The sequence below is a fragment of the Plodia interpunctella genome, chromosome 11, assembly GCF_027563975.2.
Source record: "Plodia interpunctella isolate USDA-ARS_2022_Savannah chromosome 11, ilPloInte3.2, whole genome shotgun sequence".
NCBI lineage: Eukaryota > Metazoa > Arthropoda > Insecta > Lepidoptera > Pyralidae > Plodia > Plodia interpunctella.
In genome coordinates, this window is record NC_071304.1 from 3813110 (window position 1) to 3839518 (window position 26409).

A 26409-nucleotide genomic window follows, 5' to 3' on the forward strand; every position below is an offset into this window, starting at 1 on the left:
AATCGGACCCGGCTCTATCATAAATTGCATCCATTTCCAAGTTAATTCTTTTTTATCTCTGAAAGAAGGGCCAGCAACGTATAAAATGACAAAAAATAATACAATATACCATTATATTTTTTATTTCTTAATTCATACAAGACTTTGTATGATATTGAAACTGAGAATATTGGAAACCGCAGTATGATATGATACAAACAATTTTTGATTTCGAATTCGACCTTGATAAATCTTTCACTGCGACGAATGACAGATATGGGCATTGTGTACATGTTTACTGAATGTACTCGTATTAAGGAATTAAAATCTTATATCTGCTAATTCCATAGTAACATTGAACAATTAGATATTAATAGTAACATTTATGAAGATAAATCCATATTCGCCAAGCGCCGCGTACTTTATTAGTGATAATTATATTTTGATACATCTTTACACGACATAAATTATCATTTATCATGATTATCGGAATTTAAATACAACATCAACAGAATAATTTACAATTTGAATACACCTGTATGGTTTATTTTACATACTCGAAGTATTTTTTTTATTTATTTCCATTTTTATTTCCTAAACCTATTTTTTTGAGATAGTATACACATAATATTTTCAATTATTTGATTTAAATCATTGTCTCAAATAAAAACGATATTGCATAATATAGCGATATTTTATCACATTTTTATCATAATATAACATGGACTAAATAGCCAGATATTTGATTAGGCTCGGATAGAAATTACTAAATTTATTAAATGCAAATAAAATTGTCACACGATGGTTACCAGCTAGCGGTGAATACAAATAGGATACAATTTATTTTAATTTATTCATGGGATTTTAACACCAATAAAATATGACAGAAGACATCGTATTAATTTTGCTGCTTCACTTGGCCGTAACAAAACGTCCACAAAACTATAGTTATTACAAAGCATTGTCAATCTATAATAATGTGACTCTCATAAGGCATCATCAGTAAAGAGAAATTCAAATAGCTCGTAAGATTTTGTGTTGCAGCACAATATTTTCAAACTTTACTGAAGTCAATAGCCATATAAAATATGTCGTACGTACCTACATACGAACTAAAAATAATATAATTATCAGGTACGATATTAAATAATTCAATGTGAATAAACAGACAGATCGCTACAGCATTTCACCGCTCGCCTGCACCAAACCAAAGCATCAAAGAAACGAAACAAAAACTCCTGATAATGTAAATTCATACAACTAACTACACTTTAATACAATTCATAAATATTAAATATCACATTAAGCTAATTTCAGTTCAGTCGTAAGTTTACGAACTACTTAAACACATATTAAATACGGTACACACGTGAGCTAAAAATAAACAAAATGATTCATTTCTTACATACTCATTTGAATATCCGTGCAAATATTAGTGAACATAAGTTGAATGACACATAAAACAAACTATGGCTTCTTAACCAGTTTCTTATTCATCGTCAAAAAAAAATGTAAAACTTGGTTTCAATGAAGATTAAAAATATTATCGAGATAATATTTTTAATGCTGCAGTTTGACTTTTGGGATGTTTAAAATAAACTTTTCATAACTTTATGTTTCGGGTTTGTCCAGAAAAGTTTAAATAATAAATGGAATTGCTTAAATAATAATTTTAAATTTAGCTCAAGTGTTAACCAACCACACTAAAAGTACATTTCAAAGCAATATACACTATAAGAATTAATCCATTACTAGGCTTGTGAGAAATGCAAACGAGAGAAACAGCGAGGTAGATTGAAATGTTTGTTCTGCGAACTAAATAAAACTAAACGCACGGGCCGAGGACAAAGATGGTTAGCAATGAAAACTGAGAAAGAAAAATTATATTTAAAAAAAACACGTCGTGCAAAATTTACTTAGTAGTATTTTACATGTAATTTTAACGCTATTTAGGATGGACATCAACAAACAATTATATTGATAGTGTTTGAGTCTAAACATATAGCATATGTGCCATGTCATTTTGGCCTAGTTATTGGCTCGTTAACTTTTAATAACATGAAGTATATTAATTATTAATATGAAATTGAAATATGTTACAGTAAAGGTGAGGTCACACTAGGGAACATTTCACACTCAAATGTTAACTAGTGTATCCCTTCCATTAACACTCATGGCCGACATGTGACAATAGCTATAGAATCATATCCGCATTCCCCATCACAAACTTTATCATTCAATGGTCATTCAATTTTTCTTTTCGTAGTTCCATAACTAAACGTTTTTAGGAATGAACACTCTCAGCACTTGAATAATAATTATGATATTAGATTTCCCTTACATTACAATTTTTTGTAATATTATAAAGCGGGATTTGTAAATTAGAATGTCAATATTTAAAATAAACTCCATGAAAAGGTAAATCATTACACACGATATATATTAGATATTTAAGCGCCTGATGTCGTTCGCACAAAATAACTGAGATTTGTATTTAAGAATAGCACGATTTAAAAAAATCTGTTGCAAAAAACCGTGGTGCGCACTTAGACAAAATTTTGAGGTTTAAAAAAGCGAACTGTAATTATTTTCAAGTCCTTGTCAATATTGTAAAACATTTCAAACATTTACTATTGAAAGTCTAATTTATTAACATTAAAGCTTAAGTCTAACAAATTCGTGAATAATCCCGCGAAACTCAGACAAAATAAGTAGTGCGAGTTTTCGATTCTAAATAGATTTCGTTTATTTTCGCACAAGGAAAGCTGCTCTGGACAGACTGTTACTTTATCTAGTATGTGTACATCTACTCCCACTAGATGGCAGTATTCATATGTCAGATAACTTTAAGCGACTTGTATAAAATCTGAGTGTAAACGACAACACACCAGTGTTAGCAATAGCATAATCAAATTTCATTGCGTTCAATCGTTAACGCCACGTCACAATGCTAAACTGCAATGGCTGCGAAAAGTGAACGAGATCAATTTCGAATCAAAAATTCTCACTACGCACTCCTAAATTCTACGCACTAATATCACGAGGGAACATGACTTTTTCTTACATTTCGAACGATCAAATGTATGTTTTTTTTATTTCTACCTACTTAAAGCAAACCGAAATATCTGATAGACGATATCGATACTAAATATTGTATGAGACAGTTACCACCTTGTATACTCCAACAACTTAAGATACTTCACACTCGTACTCCAGAACAGTCTTGTGGTAGAAGAGCAGATACCTGAAAATATCCAAACAAAATTAACTATATTATATTGAATACAATACGAATGTAACACATTACTTTTTTAATTTCCGAATAGAGTTTCACGAAAATCCTGCTCATATACATTTAATTGTATGTACTTCATACTTTACTAGCTGCGCCCCTGGGCTATGCTCTCATTAGAGTATCAATATAAAAGTGCTAATAATAATTGTTGTACAAATTCATCCAGTAATCTGTTATGATTGAATACAAACTAATTGGAACTGTCTAATTTATAATATTAATTAATTAATACTAAAGCTTCTTGTTCATATTATATCTATGCAAATGAAAATAGAATACCTACCCTTCGCTATCTAGCACCTCACGAAGCGACGCGCGGGTTATCATGTGGTCGTCACACTTGAACCAGCTTCCCTTCATCTGCCTCACGTACGCCGTGTAATGCCCTGCGTCCAGCGACCCCAGATGATTCACCACCGCGAATAAAGAATAGCGATTGTCCTCAAATATCCCTTCGGGTGCGTTGTTATTATCCGCAGCACCCACATCGACAGCGCGACGATGCGACGACATAAACGGCGTCATATCCAACTCGGCAGGGAATGAAACAAACGCTGATATTTTCCTGTCGATTTGCGACGAATGCTCGAAGCGTTTGAGATGGAAACTGGCGACTATCGGCAGGGTTTCGAGCGTCAATTGTTTAGTCGATTCGCGGTAAGCGCGGCAGTTGGAGCATTTGATCTTTGCACCAGAGCCGAGGTGTTCTGCACGAGTGAATCTTTCAAGACACGCTTGTAGGGACCCTGGGCCGGCCACGTCGAGACTGATGTCCCAGAATGGGTCAATCGTCGTGGACACCCCGGAGCAAGAGGTGCAGACGACGTCGCTCTGCAAGCCGCCGGTGAATATCTGGTCGATGATGCAGTCGCAACGACCGTTTTCTTTCTTTTCTGGTTCTGTCTCGACGCCGTTCATGCAATGCCTGGAATATGAATGAAAGTAATACATAAAAATATGCAAATGAGGCTTATATAATAATAATTGAAGTATTATATAAATATGCTTATATAATACTTCAATTATTTATTTCTCGGTTGTTTTTCAATATATTGACTGACCAACAACCTTTCAACTCAGACTTCATGACAATACATCTGCAGTCCGTCGTGACGCACTGCAGGGTATAGGCATCCTTCCGTCAGCGTCGACCTTCCTGTCTTGGACCATCCTTATCCAGTTATTGCCAGCAATTTCAGAAATTTTATATGACCCATATATCTGCCTAATATACCATATCTATTGCTACAGTGGCTTAGAGCAGAACGGAATTCATATTAGAAATAAACCAATATCATAATTATTCGCTAAATTTACCTGTGCAACACGTCGAGGGTAGCAATAAAGAACTCATGCGCATCCTGTTGCTCGTAGCCCGCGAGATGGCGCGCGTGCGTCCAGATCAAGTGCAGTAAGCGGTGCAACGTCAGAGGCGTCTTGAGCCCGGAGTAGAACTCCTGTAACAACGTACATTACTTGTCTTGAATGCACAATTATAAAAAAGCTTTCATAAAGAATAATATGTAAATTTACAATGGACAAATCACTCAGACTGGAGTTAAAAGTGAGTTTGAGACTTGTATTATGGGATTTAGTATTCCATAATACAACGATCAACGATACTGTCCTAACTAATACGAGTATTATAAAACCATAAGTAAGTTTGTGTTTACCTCTTCCCGCTTTACCTACTTATCCATGTAGTTAAGTGTATGGGAAAGGGAAACACAGGGTACCTTTTATCCTAGAAAAATAAATGTTCACGTGGGAAATTCACGCAGGCGAAGCCGTAAGCAAAAGCTATTATTTTATAACAATACTGTAGGTAAACATCCGAAGGTTTATTAATCCCTCTTGTCCTATTTATACGGAGAAATTCTGGAATTTTCCATTTCCAAATACCTAAGAACGTGTTATTTCCTTTTGCCCCAATACAACATTTGTATCTATTTGTGTACAATAGGCACAAATATTGTATTGTATAAGCTCTAATCAATATCGAGTTGCTCTCTTCATTTCTTTATAATCAATAAGCAGCCATTTAAAACCAGTTTTCCGTAACTTCTCCGAGGGTAACGTAATTTTTAACTATAAGTAATTTAATACCCGGGAGTATTTACAAAACTTGATTGGATTCATAATTGGGAATTTACAAGGACGATGTTTATTGGCACATGGTTTAAACACCGCCAAGTAAAAAATTGCTTAAATTCAAAAATGGAAAACAAAAAATAAATATCAAAAGGTTTGTCCAGTTCCATCAGATAATAAAGAACTTATCTCTACACTGAAAATCAATACGAATATCCCAAACCATAATATTTGCAAAGTTACAATACGACGCAATTTCCATTTCTCTGAAAACCTTTTGCTCAAATAAAGCAGAGTACAATATTACAGGAAATATGTAGATATGAAATATCCTCTGCATATTCCGCAATATATTTGCAGAATATAGTTGAGAGCTGGAAGCTTAGTCATATTAATACATTCGAACTTTGCCTCGTATAACATTTATATCAGAATATGCAGCGAATACATCGGACGAGAGTAACACCGTGAATTCATTGCAAAATATACACAACATAAATAAAATAAAGATGTTCACGATTCAAATATGCTAGTCATAGTAATTATATATAAACTTTCGCCGTTTCGCTCCTATGGGAATATCGGTAAATAGTCCAAAAAACTCTATGGCATTCAGAAATAATATAGCTTAATACTAGTGAATGAATTTTGGATATCCGTCGAGTTTTTGTGTAGATTCCATCAAATTTACTTTACAAACACATCTTCGAGTTCTTTATAGTAGTGTCGATTTTAATGTGTATCTAAATAAAATATTTCGAATATAAAATAAATGCTGTCGTTACATATTATCGCTATAAAATCAAGCTTAATTAATCTTGATTAAATCAGACTTTAATATATATGCTCTATTTAACATAATATTAAACTAAAATTTACACAAACAATTCCAATCTAAACTATGACAGTGCGATATTTTGAATTAAATGAAGCTCTGTAAGCGTGCATCTGATGCATAGGATCAATGGCGTTGCTAGGGCCGGGGGCGGCGGCCGGGCTCCAGCCCACCCCAGAGGGAGATCACCTGTTGTAAATCCTGATATTTCTCCACCCCTCCCGCCCACTCCGAAATACGTTATGTTTATTATTTCAAAAGAGACTCGGTATCTTATAAAGCGATGTATTTTCACATTGAAACCTTTGAAAACTTTTATAGAAATGAGTAAAAACAAGAAGTCTTACAAATTTGCGACGACAACGTTTTGTAATGAGCCTAGCTCTAGGGACTGTAGTTTTCAAATTATTTTGTCTGCTGGCGTTGTTAAATCATCCTTATATATATAGCATTTTGATAAGTTTTTTTTACAAACATGACATTTTTGACACAAGCTTTTATTGTTGTCAAAGAGATGTTATTACATTGTCACACATTGAACAAAATCATGTCCGTGCAGTAAACCGTTGAAGAGTTCCCGTGTTCGGCCGTTTCTGGGTGCACCATCAGATCATGCTTATCATAATAATGCATTGTCATCCAAACTAAAATTGTGTACAACATTTCAGCTAATCGGTTAAAGGTATCTGCTTCAAAATTTAGTTGCAAGATTCTAGCCGAGACATAGGAGCCTAGGGATATCGTAGTTACATTGCAAGTTAAATAAAAGCTCGTGCAAAGTCCAAGTTGTAGGAACGTGATAAACTCAAAAACTACCAGACGAGTTTTTGCACAGTTTTCACCGATAGATAGTGTAATTCCTGAGGAAGGTTTAGGTGTGTAAGTTGTTATGGTTTTATCCGAACGAAGGCGGGCCGGGCCGCTAGTGTGTTTAATTTTTTTAATGTTTAAAGTACTGTGAGCATTTTAAAGATATAACATATTATTATCTCCCAGACTAGTTTGAGGACTGAATTCCTTTGTCATCCGCAAATCCGTGATATGAACGCTATTTACCGCAGTAAATAAACACTTAGTTTTCCTGTAATTTATTAATTTACTTTATATGCACAGGCTATTTCTAGATTTTCGGAAATTACTAAGTTATCCCATACAATTGTACTAACAAATAATTTCTCAAACGTTACTGTAATAGCCTATTCCTACTCACGTAGTGCCTACTCATAACACAAATTCGTAAGTTTGGATGTAGTGTACGACGATGTTTGTCATAAGAAATACTCGACGGATTCTGATGTAATTTAGTAAACGGCACATCCAACAATTAAAATGCTATAATCAATGCACATCACTATATGTATAAAGCTGGCTACTGATGGCACGTCGCGTTAAATTGCAGTGATGAGTAGTTTGATATATCGATAAATCGATATGTGTAGGTATGTGAAGCGAGCCCGAAAATTCAATTACGGCGGCCTCTGATACCTGTCGATGCATCGCAGGAATCTGACGGGCTCTGATTCTGTCAATACCACGCGGTACTCTTGTTAACTGACGTTGTTAATATTCACTGAATCGGATATTGAATGGAGTTATTGAATTTAGGATTCGTTGTGCTAATAATGTATAGTTGACAAATTATCAAACTAAACTTTATTGCAAACTAGCGGCCCGTTCCGGTTTTGCTCGGGTAAAAACATAATAAATAATACACCTAGACCTTCCCCAGAAATCACACTATCTATTAAAGAAAATAGCATGGACATCCGTCCAGTAGTTTTTGAGTGTATCGCGAACAGCCAAACAGGCAGATAGAGAGACAGACGCGACAGAGAACTAAACTAAAGCAAAAAGGTAGATAATATCCAGTACAAAAGCTTTGTAGTGGAGTGAGTTCTCTAAATTTTATAACAGAATTTTGTAGACATTGTTACTAGTTACAGAAGTAATTAAAATATTCAATACCAGACTACAATAATACGTATAATATTGCATATATGTAGCTAGGCTATTTCAGTAAAGACATATTAGATACTTTTCGGCGTCGTCTACAAATTAAAGACTCGGGAAGTTAAGATTAGGCGAGTACTCGTAAAAGCACGATTCAGTGAATGACAAATTCTGCAAATGACATGTACAGATTTCTACATGACGCAAATGGATGTAGGTAGGACGTGTGACGCAACGTGTACGACATACGTTGACTTCAATCGACTTCTTTCAATTTAAATATTAATGCATCCAGCCCACAATGCACTTCGGAAATATTTTATAAATATAACTGTCGAGGGCGAATCGATACGCGCCAATATTTAGGCCACGTTTTTGCGAGAGTCCATAAAACGTCCGGCAGATGGACAGCATATACCTATATCAATAATTACTTCTTTGTATCTCTTGGAGGCACCGCGAAAATAAACCCTTCCTGTATTTAGAGAATTAGAGAGAAACATTCAAAGAATCAAGAACTATTCTTTAAAAGGTTTCAAATGACAACGCTCAAAAAGCGATAGAAAAATATAGCGTTACCTATATAAGCGATGCCCCATTGCTCAGTCGAGCGTCGTCATTTTGACGTTTTTCGACAGATAACGCTAAACAACGCAGAAATTGTAGGAACCAAGTTTAGACGTACGCGTAGACATACGTCGCAGCTAACTTATAGGTATGTTCCGTCCAAAGGCTTTTTAACGCAGGTTGAAACAACGCTCGTACAAACGAGGCCTTACGTAACATCATTAGTTGACTTACCTGGAATAGCTTGGAAACTTCACAAACGAGGCATTTCAGGGAAACCTGTGCTTTGCACTTGTGTCTCTCTGCCAGGAAGTAATCTCGAAGCAATGGAGTGTGGATTAATGTCTGCGAATTAAAAAGTTAATACAATAGGCGTCGTAGCATCGCGTGGAAAAAAACGGGTCCAGGTTGAAATTAGTAATTAGGTGAATTCGTGTTTATTCAATTGTACCATACACAATGTAATTATCCTATTTTATAAATAAGTAAAGTACCTACTGGTACAATGTTAATTTTTATTTTATTTATTTATTTATTTATTTTATTCAGGGAATATACAGTCTTAAATAACAAGAAAATAAACTAAATAGAAACTATTGACCAATTACATATTCTCGCATGTTAAATGCTAAGAAGCTTGTCTGATAAAACTATAAAAAAATAATTTAAAAGAAAAATCCAACAAAGGTAGAAAAATTAAGACAAAAAACAAAAAGGATTTTATAAATGTTTATTAAAAAAGATTCATTATCAAAAAAATGTGCGACACTAATAAAACGCTACACAGTAGGTACACACCGCGTTCAAACAGTAAAATTCACCCATTTATTAATAATACGAATTTCATTTCGGAAAAAAGGTTCATTGGATTTTTTAAATCTTATATTGTGTATTGCAGCTACAATTTAGTATTATATTTATTTACAAGTTTATGTACACATTTTATATTATCTTCGCCAACTAATTAGGAACCTATTTGTTAAATATAAATGCACTCATTAATCGAGAAAATCCACTTCACTATATCAAAATCGTTGTTTAAACAAACTTTACATATAGGTACTGACTAGCTTAAGAACGCGACTTGCGAGACTGCGCGCAAGCATTTAGTTTTATCCTGTTTTTGTGGGATAGGTATTCGGAAAATCCTCTCATAAGGCTACTCTACATCTCCCCCAAGAAACCTATATACCTACCTACCAAATCACAACAACTCAATGTTATTAAAATTTAATTAGATGAAAAATTTTAACTCGAGTGGGAATCGAACCCACATCGATTCTGTGCCATTCGGAGGCGGCGGCTCTACAAACTGCGCACGACCCACTAGATTGAAGTGTAGCAACTTTTGATTGAGCCATAATACAAGTATTTAGTCCATCCATTGCACAGATTAGATAGATGCAGCCAAGTGAAACTATAGAAAATATGTTAGCAAACAGATGTGCAGATAACAAGTGAAAACAAAAAATTGAGCAACCTGACGCAACACACATTACATTTTTCACCTTTCAGTAATTTATTATACGGAAAAGTGAACCGATTTAGCGAGAGTTTATGCTGCATATAAATTTGGGCTCTTTGAATAATATTTCGGATAGGTATAATATCATCTAAATGATTCTAGATATAAAAAGTAAAGACATGAAGTAATTTAATAATATTTGCATGTTTTTCATCTGCTTTACTGACAATTCTTCACAGAATACCTGCAATTATAACAAGTACAGTACTAGTTCGTACAAGTAGGAGGTTGCGTGGGTTAATCAATGTTTTTTGTCTGTTTATTATTTATGATAATACTACTCGGTGAACCGTGCGTCGTCTGACACAATGAAATTTTGACAATATGGAGTAAATATTCAATCTCATTTTAGCACAATTGAGGCGTGTGAGACGCCCTGGAATTGAACCACTCCTTAACCTCCTAGGGATGTCTTAGGAGGCACCTAAGCGACACCATAGCCTTGGCAGCTGATAGGCAACAATAACATTCCCAAGGAAAGTTCGGCAGGCGGCCGGTTGTACAATAACAGCCCCGAACGCAACCATGAACATATGGAGATGAGAGAGACGTTTCAGCACCTTGGTCATAACGCTATCGAGGGTAGATATAGCAACATATGTGACGTCACAACGCTTAAAACTGACGTTTTACGTAACTGGCGTTCTGCGGATGTTCCACCCATGCACTAGATTCAACGAACGTTTTTATAATTAATATTTTATTACAGAGTGTATTAAATTAAATACCAGTAGAAGGTATTTCTTTTCAACTCCTATTTGTAACGAGAATAGAACGCTTTGATGAAAATGAAATGCGCTCTGGAAAACATTACTTATTTTCTCTACAGTATTTATTTTCTCAATATGACTATTTTTCCTCCGGCTCTGTGTGGGTTGAAATTAGCGATGAACTGAAGCACCACTGCTGTGACAAATTCGCTAGTAATATAGCTAATAGATAACATAGCCAATATAGCCATAGTCTAATCAACTCTACGTAAATTATATTTTTTCAATTCAGCGAATTCTACAGATCTTCGCGGGAAGAGAAGCAGTTGGACACATCATCAACCAGCAGCATTTATTTATATTATGTATACTAGCTGCGCTCCGGGGCTCCACTCCTGTACAAATTTCGGGATAAGAAATGCCATATGTGCTATTCCACTCATGTATGTATCTTTAAACAAATATAGTTACACACACACTCATGGTTATTCTAAAAACGTCAATCAAAAATTCTTTATTCTGAATATCTATTGACAAGGACAAAAAGCACTTGAAAACCAAACGAGCCTGTACTAAAACATCCAAATTCTCAACACTGCTTTAGTTGTATGAGTGTTCATAAAACTGCGTTGAAATTATCAATATATATTCGGATCATTTTACTATCCAGATAAAAATCTGATAACACTATTTTAAAAAAAATTGAAATTTTGATGATTTCAAACTTTCGATGGAAGTGTTAAGGCAATAAAATCAAGAAGCGAAGACCCCGTACGCGCAGACACTAACCTGTACAATACAGTTCATGAAGCACGTCGAGCCCAGGTTCTGCAAGCCACGAAGCCCAATGGTGGTCTGTGGGCTTATGAGCCGACGCTTCCGCAGACGGCGGAGAGCTTGTGCTTCATTGTTGTTAGGCAACCAAGGCATGAATGGCACACTGATTCCTAGGGATCTAGACCAAATAAGTGTTTAAACAGATTTATTAATTCAAAAAGAATTTACATTCACTTAAAATGAGCCTTAACTAATATTTACAATAATATTTTATACTTAATTAAATGACACAATCGATAATAGTGTAATTTTATATGGACTTTACACATTAAAAATTTAATATTTCAGTGCTCATTAGTTATAATCATATTTTAAGAATCTTCATTTTGAGAAAGTGTAATAAATAAAATATTTTTCTATGTATTGTAGAAAACACGTGTTTTATTGTAGAATACAAAAAAAAACTAGTGCATACTCAGTTAATTACAGTAATAGGAAATAGCTTAAAACTGTAATTCCATCCAATTATCCAAATCAACAGTTTATAATTTACCCTTCCATTCCAACTGCAATGTTTTTTTAAAACTATCCCACTGCTGGAAAAAGGTCTTCCTTTTCTCCTTTCAACCTGTTTGAATAGGTCCTCACTCCAACAGTTCTGTGAAAAAGCTTGAGATTTGATATGCAAAGAAAAAATAAAAAATACACATACTTGGCTTGTTGAATTCGGTGGGACATAGCAATTTCAGTCAACTCTCTATCATAGATATAATCTTGGCATTGCATACAGTATATATTTCCATAGCCTAAATCAATGTAAAGGAAGTGCTTCTTATTTTTGCAGTGGTCCTGTATGTGTCCTGGATAACAGCCGAAGAAAATGCAATGTAGACAAGAGTGTAAGCGAGGTCCCGGTTGCCTGCATACAAAGCACAGACATGATGTAGCCTACAACAAAATGAAATTATATGAGCAAGATTAAAACCACAAATTCAATTTTGTAACATTTATTTACAATTAAAGTAGGTATGTCAGAGCATATCAATAATTGCCCTTTGATATTTGCTAGCTATTGATCTCAGCTCTTGAATGTGGGTGGGGCGTAGTCAAAATACCACAATAATACAATATGTTAGGTATCTATATACATTAACATACATGAAGCTGTCTCAAGGAAAGAAAGAAAACTATTAAACTACTTTATACCTATGTTAGGTATCTATATACATTAACATACATGAAGCTGTTTCAAGGAAAGAAAGAAAACTATTAAACTACTTTATACCTATTAAAAATAGCTAGCAAATTAGCATAATAACATTTTTTACAGTGAACAAGTAGTACCAAACAAGTGAATATTGTGTATACAAGTGAAAGATAAATGTAAGAACATACTTAATGTAGGTATTAGGGAATTATTCAATTTTAATAGATAAGTAACTACTTATTTACAAACAATATTTATTACTTGGGTACTAAATAAATTTAGCTCTTAAATAGGTAGGTAACATATAACATGCTTATATGGGGAGAAAGACAAAAGAGTAAATGCCTTTTTTTTGTACTCTGCAATTCTAGCTAAGTACCAAGTTTTTGAAATAATATTTCAAAATTTAGGCTTTAATATAAATAATTCTAAACCTTGACAATAGTTCTTTAATATAAAATGTAGACAAAAAACAATTACGACATTATACAAGTTATTCTATTGGATTCGTTTAGCCAACAGCTGTTTTACGAGGTCAAAGATCACTAATCAGCTGATTAGTAACACAGCTGAATCGGAGAGTAATTATAAAACAACATAATCTTATCAAAATCATAATTTCTTTTCCTGAAATCATAGCATGCATAGTGCTAGACAAGAACGCTTGAAAGCAATTGCATTCGCTTTGCGAGTCTCCCGGCAGCAAGGATGTACGGTACATTACATGTAGACACAAAAGATTGCAATTACCTTGTATCTCCTAGCCTCGAAAGAAGTGCAAGATACAAAAAAAGCGTGAACAACTTTATAAGGATTTGTTCCTTTCGCCGCTTTAAAATTATTTAAGTGTATACAGCCACTGTCGTTCATTATTTCGCTTTGTAAAAGTAGAAATGCCGGCTACGAACTCAATTCAGGTCTTCTGGACGATCAGTTAAAACATTAGCATTCTACTAATGGTTAAGACACTACAAACCACAATCTTATTCACTAAAAATAAACGTAAATGTAAGCAAAAGTCCACAAGGCAATGAAGGGGTGTGTTCGTGTATACTTTGCTTTGTTTGTGGAGTTGGATCACAAAATATAGAGTTAGAAATAAAAAATACGACACTGCCAGCCAGAACTATAGATGTTGCTTCAATCAAAAATTGTATGAACCAAAACTCGCGCAACAAGACAACACGAGCGACCAAGAGCAAACCTCAAGACAAATGAATTTTATAACAAAATAGTCGATTCAAATCGAGTCGAATCATTGCGAATCGATTGTGTCTGTCAAAAATCTCTACAAAATTTTAAACTAGCAACACTTAAAACCGTTCGAAAAACCCATTCACGGCAAGTCTAATGTCATGCCGATTCATGCAGTGGTGTGAATGTTGTCATGTCCTGCAGAAGTATCGATTTAGAAAGGGCCCCGCGCGCGGGCTTGCAGAAGCTAAGGAATTAGAAGGTACCTACTCCGTACAAGTACAGCCCTACTCAAAAGCCTCCATAGATTTTTTTTCTTTTCTTCTTTGATCCATAGATTAGAAGTGCCCGCGTGCCTGTGGCAGAACCTTAAACAATCTATTATCTACTACTACTAGACCGCTGATATTGCCTGAAAAAGCGTGACACGTTTATTGACGTAAATAAAATTCGTTGCAAGGACAAGTTACAATATTCCGTAAACACATCAAGAGTTTACTTTATTGAGGCAAATTGAGGGCAATACGTTGAAGTATTTCTAGTTTAAATATCTTTATTATCCTTTTTTTACATTTTTTCCTCAGTCAGTAAATGTTAAATTCTTCAAATGTATGTACCTTCCATCATATTAATATTATTTCACTACACTTGTACATTAGTCTCCTATCAAGTCCTAATATTTGCTGTTGTTTGTTTCTGTTTCCGTACATATTAACTTGTTTATTTTGCCACCTTACCTACTTTTTTTACTTGGTTCCAGCTGAAAATCAGCGCCTTGGCTCGATACCATGGCACCATGCTGAGCTATCGCCATTTCGGTTGACATATTGTATTCGATACTCTTTTGTACTTTACGTTACTACTGTACGTTAGTTTAATGTTTGGATTTTATGTGTTTAATAAATGTTTTTTGTGTGATTTGTCCGAATATATTTATTTCTTTCTTTCTTTCTTTCTTTCTAAGTTGCGGCACGAGATATGTAGCGGAAATCGTAGCGAGTAACGAAAAAATGAACTAAAGATGACAAAAAAAAATTGGACAATATGTTTACCATGTATGGAAGGTAATGGGATGGGACATACGAAAAATTTAAATGCACTGCGGCAGTTATAAGTTTTTTTTCCTCATGACATATAAAACCATCACTTTTTTATAGAAAACCGTTGCTAGCTTATGGCAATATGATTGACTATTGGCATGGCAACATTGTGTTTCCGTCATTTTTTCGAACCAAACTTCAATCAAATAGGTAGTAAATAAATATGGCTGCCGCGAAAGCAATAACGATGTCAACTTTTGTTTGATTAAATTTTGAAACATTTTAGAGATGATAAGTGAATTTGAGAATTTATCCCTCGGAGGAAATAATGCTGCAAGTAATCATGGAGATCCTTTCACTCATGCCGGTAAGAATTGTGGTCAGTTACGTAGTTGTAGACGTAGAACAAGTTGTTTTCCAATTATACAATGACCTCAATGGCTATTATTATGACGATGATATTTATGGACATACCGTTGTTTTCAGAGTTGACGCCTGAGCAACAAAAGACTTTAATCGATATTCGACGTCGGAAAACCGAATTGTTGTTAGAAATTCAGGTGAGTAACGTAATTTCAGGCGCATCAGTCTATGCTGCATTTCTTTACAAGATGTTTTGTTTCTCTATAATGATACACATACAGATGGTAAAACCACTTAAGTGACACCTGTCTACCTATTTGTACTGAACTGATTGGTTCTGTGTGAATGAATCTGGTTTATGTACACACCTAATTTTATAAATTATATTAAATAAATTATTATTTAATAAATTTTCAATTATTCATTTTCTTTATAATCATAGTGTAAAAGCAGCTATATAATAAGGCATTCAATACATTACATACTATATTATTATTGTAAGCTTATTAAATTTTTTTCAAAACTGATAAAAGTATATTTTTAAAATCACTATTAAGTCTTAAATCGTACATGGTTTTTGTGCCAGCTATCCATGGCCAGTATACCTTAGTTCTTATTTTTCTGGGTTCCTAGTTGCATTCGGAGCTACAACGCTGCGTAGCCAGTCTTCTTTTAAAGTTTCGTTGTGTTTTTACAACACAATGCCATTGTTGCATTTGCAACATGTAATACAGATAGTCTATATTGTAGATATATTGTTTATTATGTCCATCCATTGAAACACAGATGAAGCCATAGACAAATGCCAGTAAAGAATAAAAGGAAGTCAGTAGGTAATAGTTTAAGGTAAATAGTTTTTAGATTATAATAGAATAATGCTATACATATGTATAGCATTATTCTATAGATATGGTAATACTATATTAAAATAAACTTGTAACTAACAAATAAGAGTGAGTGAGTTTTTGAGGTAAAACTATTGTCTTTTCCACATAAGTCTTTCAACTCTCTTATCTCTAAGCATTTTCCTAGTTGCATCCTTAGGAGCCTCTAGGGCTTTTTTACTGCCCGCTTTCCTGATTTTTTTTTCAACAATGTGGATATGTCTCCATTTTTCATGGTCTTCAGCATCCTCAGAAGTCAAACCATTGGCAAACATTGAATTGGCTTTGCCAACGTCAAACAAGGTTGAAATTTCGCTCAGGCCCAAGCAGAAATGACATAGCTAGAAATTTGTCCCCTATGTAATTTTTGGGTATATGCAATATGTAGCCGTATCAACGCAGGTGATACTATTGGAGTTTATCTGCAATCATGTCATAATATACATAAAAACTGCCGCGAATACACAAGTTCCTGCATCCATTCACTGTCGTCTCCATGACGCGCAACTCTCTCGTGTCGCTTGAACACAAACCTCGGGTCTTACGTCTTCAGTTTGGCATTTCTATCAAAAAATCTTGATCTTATTCCAATATTCTACTATTTTATCTTATCTCAACAAATTATTAGCAAATGGATTGTAGTATAGATAAATAATAATTTAGTAAGGTTCAACCAGTTACTTTCATATCTATAAAATATATAGTATTGCAATAATAAAATTGAAGACTAATGGGCAAAGGAAACTAAAAGTTTAACTCTTATCTCATTTTGTTTCACACGCGTTTTAACTAGTGATTCATTCGTGAATCACTACTTGTCACTCAATGACAAATGTTTTGTCTTTCAATTAACTTGTTTGCACAAAATGTAATTTTCGTTTAAGATTTATTGTTATAATTCTTATTAATATAATAACTACTTTAATAATCATCATTTTAGCCATAAGAATTAGTTTCTCCGCATAGGTACAGCAGGTATAATAAAGAGTACTGCGTGACATAGCGGTTGCTTCAAGTCAAAATATTCCGAGATCACTAGGTTCTTAATTATTTTTCAGAAACCGTTCAATATATTTCATGAACGAGAAAAAATTAAGCCCCCTACAATTTTCAGTTTACATAGTTTCTCACAAACATTGGTGTTTCAAATATCACTTCTGCGCCCATTACCTTTTTTGGCTCCGTGAAAATTTTGAATTAAAGTAGGTACAGGTATAAATCCTGCATTATACCATGTTTTTTTTGTATTTCTCCCTACCCGTATCCAAACTTCAAAATAACATCTATTAGCATCCTCCACATTTATAATACTAGTGAGATTAAATATTCTCATCACATCCTTCGCGGTTACGCATCTCGGACCACCCTTACAATTTTCATTCAATACTCCGCGGAACGGTCTGACGTAGGCCTCCAATGCATACCAGTTACTATAGTAGTAAGCTGAGCCAGTCAGTATCAAAGAGAGCGTGGTGCGGGCAGGTCGCGTCGCCCGTCCCTCTATACCGGTTTATTATTACTGGGGACTTGCTGTGAGGAAATTTAACAATTGTATTCTGCAGTGAAGTGTTAGTAAATAATTATACAAGTTAGATCATTCATAGCTCACAAGGTGTTTGTAGGCGTAAGTTCTAATATGATAACGCGGATAAGTGGAAATTGCTGTGACTACGTCGATGATTAGGATTCATAATCTTTATTTTATAATTATTCATATTTTCTAGTTTGTTTGTTTTTTGTTATTCTTTAGAATTCAATGGCCAATGCCCCCCTTCTTCAAGTACTTTATTTTCTTTTTCCATCAATACTGTGTTGACAATAACAAGAAATAATAAATATTCTTGAATATATGTCATATAACTTTTATGAATTGCTAATTATATTATGAAGGTAGGTATCTAATCATTCTAAATTATTCTATGACATCAAACAGATGAATCAACAAGAACGCGTAAAATAGATTCAATTATGTTTTAATTATTTTGTTGTCTTAAACTCAAAATTATATTAATATACAGTCTAGTTTTTATTTATCTATATATATATATTATATTACATACAAGGAAAATGTACATTAATGTTCCTACAAAAGAGATGATTAACCAGTTTGAAGTTAATTATTTATTTATTGCCAATAAGGATAAAAGTAACTTTTTTATCTTTGTCCCTTACGTGGTAACTTGAAGGAAATATTTAGTTGGATATCGGGTTTATTGACGGATTTGACATTCTGAAATAGGTTGGTGAGAAATGAAGCCCATGAGAAATTCTTCTCAGTGGCGATGGACTTCTGTATATACACCTTTCCCTTTATTGACTTTTACAATCTCCGGGACGAGATGCAGCTGGTACAGTTTCTCTTTTACAACATAATCAGCAGGGCTTTAAAAGAAAATATTAATTTGTTACATACATATGTTATATATATATATAGTTATTTGTTACATATATACCATTAGAAGACTAGCCAAGAACAATTCGTCCTTATCTGTCATTGATAACAATATTTTAGCAAGGGTCTGATAACTAATTTTGGTAGTTAGAAATTCGACAAATATGTTATCTTTTTAGTGATTTTCCGCGACAATAGTAATATAGCCAAGGAAATAATTCATGGGTTCATCCTGTCCTGATGGACGTGTGGATCTTAGTGAGCATTCCAGGTAATCGTCGAGAATCATCTGCTTATATCGATTTTGTTTTAATATGATTAAAGCAAGGATTTCAACAATTCGCAGAAAACAATATGGGTGTTTTGTCATTGAGCCCAGGGCTCCCCCATTACTAATTCGTTTATTTAAGTGGATAGTTGATTCGGAGCGTTCAGGTTTTAGATCTCATATGGTTATAAATGTTTGGATAAGTTATTTTGTTTTGAAATTAACAGCGCATTTTAAAAATCCTATATGATTCATTGAATCAGTATTTGGTGGGGTCCCGCTGGACAAAGTTCGCAATACATCGGTTTTATCGCGTTTCCTTCGTCGCTTCCGCAGCGTGGCCGCCAACCACTGGCGATAACAAAAAACTAGCCAAGCTTTATAAAACACTAGCTTTTGCCCGCGAGAAATTCCCATCTACCCTTATACTTATGTTCTTCTTCGTACTTCTAACTACATGATAGCGAAATTTTCAACTCCCTAGGTTGATTTTTGACCTTTTATTTCATAGGCCCTTTTGCCTATCGCCCTATTTCTTTCTTATCTTTATTTATTTATTATTATTTTTAATTATAATTTTGATAGGTATTCAGGTAATCGAAAGTTAATCTTTGACTATCAGTTTCATTTTAGGTGTCTCGTAAATTTTCAGATAGTTATATCATTCACACTCTGCGTTTGACAACCTTGTCAAACTTAGTAGAAAGATAATGTGATATCTACTTACCTACGTGTGTACGTAATTGTCACCTTGCCAAACAACTGCGTTCTGCGACCGCGACTATCTTCAGTCGAGTGTGTTCCTTAGTGGGAAGTGTATGGCGCGCGATGTGTTTGCATTTTCGGCTGCTGTGTGGCGCTCTATGGTGGCCGGTGCTGGTGCGGTGCGCCCGCGCCGCACGCAGCTACGACGACGGCTATGATCAGGTGTGTCATCGATGCTGCACTTTTATGCACTCCTCGTACCACTGTCGCATATTCATCTCTTGACATAAACATCGGAAGGGATATCTCTGGCGGCGAAGTCATGCATTTTCCACTTTATTTACGTTATCTTCGCTTTGTTTTTTTTTCCTAATAAATGTTGTGCGCTTTCTAGGTATGTGGCACTTAGTTGCACTAATATCGGTGTAATCGAGAGTTGCGGTTTAGAGTGATGTGCGGTGTGCTCGAACTTGTGGCGTAATGTTTATCAAAGGCGGGCCCGGAGCGGCCGAGCCGGAGCGCCGAGGCTCTGTGTCCAATTGGTTCTCATCTCTGCGGCGAGGGGCTGGGCGACGTAAACGCGAGGAGTCCGCTGTGCCTGCTAGTTACGGCTCATTAGGCAGGCGCAAGGATGGCACCGCACCGCGCGGCAAGACGAGATCTGCTTGGGACCTTACCACCGTTGCGAGACTGGTCTGTATCTCACTATCATCGTCATAATTAACACAAAGTAGTGTGACACATTGCGCTGGAGACTACATTTGGCCGTCTTCCAAATGCGCTGGATCGATCATGCCCTCTGCGACGAGGTTCCTATACATTTTATACGTTTTAAAGTACCTATATTTTTATTTATAAATGACACTTATTTTTTTATTGTTGGTGTTGTGAAACACGGTTTTTAGTTTACCATCAAAACCTACAGTAGTTATCAGTAGATATGGTTAGTCGAGCGAACTGAATCTGAACGAAAACAAGAATGACTCATTCTCCCTTTGTCTTCATCAACATAATTTTCAAACGTTTAAAAGATATACATTAGTCACACTAATTACAAGCCAATTAATTGGCTACTCACATCTAATACCTAATTACATGTTGTACTTATAAAATTCTTCAAATTATTGTTATGTAACATAGGTAAATCAATCAATAACAGGATGATAATAATTAAACCTTGTTTAAACCTTGAGATTGATGTGAAGTTCCAAATGTTTTCTCGCTAACCCAAATATTTAATCTCTTTTCTATGTGAAGTAAGTATACTTTACTTAGGAATCCAGTACACAACATGCGATGAAGCTGCAAAAATTAGTAAAGCTGTACCACAAAAAATTCAGCTATATTCGTTTATTGGATTTTCTCTTTCTATTGCATAAGAGAAAATGTTGCAACAAAAGAACAAACTTATTTCGTTCGTCGAGGGCATCGTTGCTATTGAATAAAGTCAATAAAATGACTTCAAAATTGTCGCCATATCAAACATTCTTGTCAATCTGTATAATTGTATATAGCTGGTTAAATACTTATTGATTTCTGTCTGTAGCGTTTCGGCGTTTCGTTAAAATTAACTACCATTTCCTCAAAACGAAATTTCACAGACGCCATAACATTACAAAACATGTAGAGTATTCGTAATAGTGACTTCTATAATTTTTTCTCCCGTTTAGTATTACAACTACTTTTACATATATTGTCTCTTTATCTATAGTCTCTCTTGCGACTGTAAACCTTTACAATCTGGGATTACACTGAAGGGCAACAATTTAGATGATTTACATGTATAGCGTTTCTTAAGTATAGACTGCTCGTCAGCCGTATAGCTGGTAGTGTGTTCTAGTCTTAACATACAAAAAGTATTATGTTTGTGTGAACTAGTGCACTGTTTGGAGTACCTAGTCTGATTGTTGTCGCATGGAGCCGTTGATAGAACAATGGTTCAGGCATGACACCGATATCATGTCGTGACATTGTTTTATGTAACGTTATCGACAACCCTATTTAGTAATCCATTGTTATTATGCAGATAATTGAAGTCATGCTCTAGGTAAATGTGTAAGATGTAAACAACACATCTCACGGTTGCCTTGGTAGCGATTGGCACTCCAAGATAAGCAACAATTCGGAGTTTGTAATTACTAATCAATGTCATCTGTCGTCGTCGTCGTCGTATACAAAGTTCCTAATTTTCTATGACTAGTTCCATATTCCATAATTTTAGGAATTATTATCCACATACCAATGCGACTTTTACTTTTAAACCCGTGGTTTGTTCAACGCGTATGTGCCATTTGCACGAAAGTGTTTCCGCATTGTTTTCAGCTCAATACGTGACTCACACAATATTAATACTTTCCTAATCTTTTAACCTACGCCGTGGAACATTTACGACAGCTTTATTTACACCTGTAGTGCTACTAAGTCTTTCGGAACTTTAAACACATCTGCTACCGTACGTTCTCTCTGTTTACATTTTTACTTTTTACAATATTACAGTCTGCGTATTCGTTTAGTCATTAAACAAAAATAATCACAATACAAAAATCTTCCTATTTATTCTTTATTTCAGTAACAGGATATTTACCAAACTTTTTCTATAGGCCGGTAAAGTTATAACGAGAGAGGAAAAATATTTAGGACTCAGAAAGTTCCTCAAAGCGCCTTTATTATTAGGCTACGTACTTAAGCTTAATAGGCTTAATTAACTTAACCCTTAACCCCTTTTGCAAAGTGATGAGTCCCTTTTGTGTTAGGATATTAATTTTGACATCCGCAAATCTGTGGCAATAACTTTGCAACGTCAAGTCACATTTATCTCTTGTCAAGTTTGGCTCCCGTTTGAGTGTAGTTCACAAATGCTATCAAATAAACGAACGGTAACTAATGTTCCGGGTTATTCTTGTGTCATGAGAACTTGACGTGACTGACTCGATGGAGCTAAGCCTATATAAAACGACCACTCACCCATGACCCGCTGCTGTTATGTACGATTGAAAGTTCGTACTAAAAGAATTTAACAACACAGAACTCTTTTAATTTAAACTAAGCATACATTTCGATCTACACTTGGAGATTTAATATTGTTTGAAAAAAAAAAAACATATCTTTAGGCATTATCTGCTTGTTTATGTGTTCTATTTTTTCACTTAAAATACACCAAATAATACAGGTTTTATTTGACACGAATATCAAACCAACTGTTATGTGTGTTTATTTAAATGCTAAAAAAATATTCGTGACTAGAATAAATATTGGCCTTAGTAATTTTCATTCCAAGAAACTTTAATTAACATCGCGTTTTATTTACTTCACTTAGTTAAACATTAATTATTTATGTAACGAGTTTCCTTGACTAATTGATGAAATATATGACATCCTTCTTCTTTTCCTAAATCTTCAGCTGCCACTACCAGTATTACAATTAATATATTAGTTTACTAGTAGACAGCTTAGAAACATTTATGTTTGTAAAAATAAGTACAGTGCTAATTTATAGCAACTATGATTCCTTGGCTAATTTTTTTGTGATCTCATCTTCCTTCTCAATTTCCGGGTAAAATGTCTGTGGTGTTTCATGCTGCATTGCCAGATTTTTATTAGTGCTTGTATTCTTTTTGTTGAATATAAAACATACTCTTAAATTTCACCTTTTGTGAATATTTTGTGCATAGAGCGGCGATTCATCTTAGTGTTGTTTCTATCTCGGAATAGTTGCCAACTACACGAGGCTCGACTCAATTTTGTAAATTGAATGAACGGTTTTGTTTGCAGTGCAACACAAGTACGTAGGATAATATCCGATGGTGAAGCTACCACTTGATTTATTATTACGTTCTGCCTGTCTGTATGTGTGTTTATATAACATAAAAAAGTATTATCCCGTAGATAATTTTCTCGAGAACACTGAGTACAACTGCAAGCAAACAAAGGGCGGCCACATGCGTAGCGTGTCAATTAGTTTGAAAACATCTATGTTACGATTACATGCTCGCCAAACTTCAATAGACACTGCTTCGTTTTAAAGATGTTTTGGTTTTTGACTCGAGACAAAACTAAGCAATGTGCGACAATTCACGGCAACGTCTGGCAGTGTGTAAACTAGGCTATAGCAGGCAGGTAGAAGTGTCATTTAATTAGCAAAGTAATATGATAAATAATGACCTTTACGCATTTACACTAGCCTTGCGTAACTCTCGGTCGGGACTATAATGAGCTCCATTAGATGTTCCGTGTCACAAACACATCGCACCTTGTCACGCATTTGCAAATTCGAGAGCTCTTCATGTTTACTAATTTAATGCTAAGGCCATGTGATGTATCCTTAGATCATATGCATCGTACCATAAACTCTGCGATATTACACTTCGATGTAGTATCATGTAGTTTGCTCCATTCTTGTCTGTTATTTCTTTGGCGTCTGTGGCAAATCAATTAAACGAAGTATCTATCTGCCGCAGAGAAATGAGGATATCAGTGATTTCACGAAATCCCTGGGTATACCACGAAATCACGGAAGATGTTGAATATTTCTATTTACTACATCTTCTTGCTAAAACATTATTACTGATATGACAAAAAACTATTTCAATCTAGTGATATATCATTTCACTCTACTAAATCTAGTGAAATAAAGAATGAAAAAGGTTCGTGCTAAGTCATTTTAAAAGTAGGGATTTGGCGAAATCTCTGGTAATTTCATTTTCCTGCGACATATCTATATATTATTGTTACGATTACATCGCATCAGTTTTAATAGAATTTTGCTTAAATTATATATATATCTTGTATATATCTTGCTCTGCTACGTATGTAATTTCAAGCCCTTGCATCTGTACTTGTACAATTACATACATACAATTAAATACAAAATTTTACAAAAAACTTTAACATTTTGCGTTTTGATGTATGGGAATATCATCAATACGGGGGTTCCTGACCTTGCAGGAGGAAGGGGCGGGGTAACCACGAACCCGGCACGGTCACTGACTCGTCTAACTAGTTTTACTGCAACGTCTTGTGATTGTGCGTTTATCTGCAACGTATGCACGCGTCAACATCGATGTGCTCTTTGTTTGTTTTCTTCTGTCGATAAGAACAGAATTTTAATAATCTAGCTATTTGTTTGTTCGTGACTGGTTAGGTCAGTAATTAGTTGATTGCACATTACAAGCTATATAATAATCATTCTAAGTTTCGAATAATATTTTCAGATAAATACTCTTTATCTATTCAGAATATCGATACTGATCTGGTCAAACAGCAAAACAATAAATAATTGAATTTTTATCATTACACTTAGTAAAATATCAAGTTAGTGCTCACTGGTGTTGGTTCGTCCTTGCAATGGTTTGTGTCCATTCATAAATTCTTATCTTCTCAATATGAATGTAACTTATTATTGAATATTATCAATTAAACTCAGAAAGGGATTAGCAGTTGAGTGATGTTTGTTTATAAAATAAAGCATATTTTGATTTGTGTGATCCAGAGACCTTTCCATCACCAGCTTTCAAATAATTTGAATTGCATATTGGTATTACAAGGCTGACATTACTACTTTTGAGCTTGTAAGTGATTTCTCATGTAGTTTCCAGTAATAAATGCTGTGGAACTGGCTCGTAGAGAAAACACGCGATGGTCAAGTGCTACCTTATGTTCCGGGAAAAATGTTAGTTAGCGTCGGCCGTACAAGGTAACGGTTAACAAATTAGATGAACACAAAGTGCTGGTGAAAGTTTGTGCCTTTTGCTTAGAATACATCTAGGCCAAAGAACTGATCTATTAGGTGGCCTGGTAATGTAACTTTATATCCTAGTCTTGTCAGACTTAAAATAAAAGCATTTGTTACAGTAGGTCATTAATGTGTAAATAATTCTTGCAAGAAAGAGTTAATAATGTAAAGTGCATTTCATGCTAAAAATACGTAGAGAGCGTGGAGGTTCACAAAGTTTATCACATACGCAATGGTATCGTAAACTTGCGAGAAGTGAACGTGGGACTCGTTCTTGTAAACACTGGAAGTATCTCTAAATTCATAAAAATATACTAACATATCAGCTGGATTACAACAGCTAGCGACGTTTTCTATATTAATAAAGCTGAAAGTTACGCATCAAGTCTCCCGCCGCAGCTACTGTCTCCGTACGTGAGCTGAATTTGTATGCGGCTTCTACCGCGTCGGGATTGGGGAAAATAACATGATAAAATTATTTTACACCGCTCACACTCTCTCGTTTACCGCTATTGTTATCTCTGTCCATACTTTGTCAAGTCCGTTTTAAAGTGGAAGTAAAATTCTCAACTTTTCATGCTAGGGATGTATCTTGAGGTTAAGAGTTTTATTTTTTTACTTTGGTTGATGTATTTTATCTATGTAAGATGTGTTTCATTCGAATATATACAATTTAATACTTTTAGTAAAAATACTAAAAAGTTTCCGTCTAGCGCTGTATTGTTTATATATTAACGTATATAATTTTGCGTTTACGTTACCGGAGCTTCTCCGCGGCGATGACGAGGGTGGTAATATCAACAAATTACTTTCATGTCACCAATGACATTGCCACCGGCTCTATAAAAATTGTTTTCTTATACCTAGTATACGAGAGCTTTTTATATTATTCGGTA

General features: G+C 34.7%; 2 protein-coding genes and 1 long non-coding RNA gene across 7 annotated transcripts in view; 2 read left to right on the forward strand and 1 right to left on the reverse strand.

Moving 5' to 3' along the window:
• Positions 1-106: 106 nt before the first annotated feature.
• not (non-stop) lies at positions 107-14216 on the reverse strand. The gene is made up of 7 exons (XM_053752001.2): positions 13687-14216; positions 12442-12677; positions 11742-11907; positions 8952-9062; positions 4592-4731; positions 3558-4199; positions 107-3223 (listed from the first exon to the last, which is right to left on the reverse strand). The coding sequence occupies exons 1-7, from the start codon at positions 13804-13806 to the stop codon at positions 3169-3171; spliced, it is 1470 nt and encodes a 489-aa protein (XP_053607976.1). The 5' UTR covers positions 13807-14216; the 3' UTR covers positions 107-3168.
• Positions 10008-12714, forward strand: LOC128673856 (uncharacterized). The gene is made up of 3 exons (XR_008405123.2): positions 10008-10318; positions 11257-11395; positions 12574-12714. It is a non-coding gene; the product is annotated as an uncharacterized LOC128673856 (long non-coding RNA).
• A 1150-nt stretch (positions 14217-15366) lies between the features above and the next one.
• The window catches only part of step (steppke), a 43004-nt gene continuing 31961 nt past the window's right edge, over positions 15367-26409 (forward strand). The window contains exons 1-2 of one of the 5 annotated variants that reach the window (XM_053751232.2): positions 15367-15537; positions 15657-15730. In XM_053751232.2, coding sequence (XP_053607207.1) covers positions 15459-15537; positions 15657-15730 — 153 coding nt within the window. In that variant the 5' untranslated portion in view covers positions 15367-15458. Of the gene's footprint in view, positions 15538-15656; positions 15731-17859; positions 18042-19729; positions 20005-20176; positions 20476-26409 lie in introns of those variants that run through there. The other 4 variants (XM_053751230.1, XM_053751228.1, XM_053751231.1 and 1 more) reach the window with 4 other exon arrangements.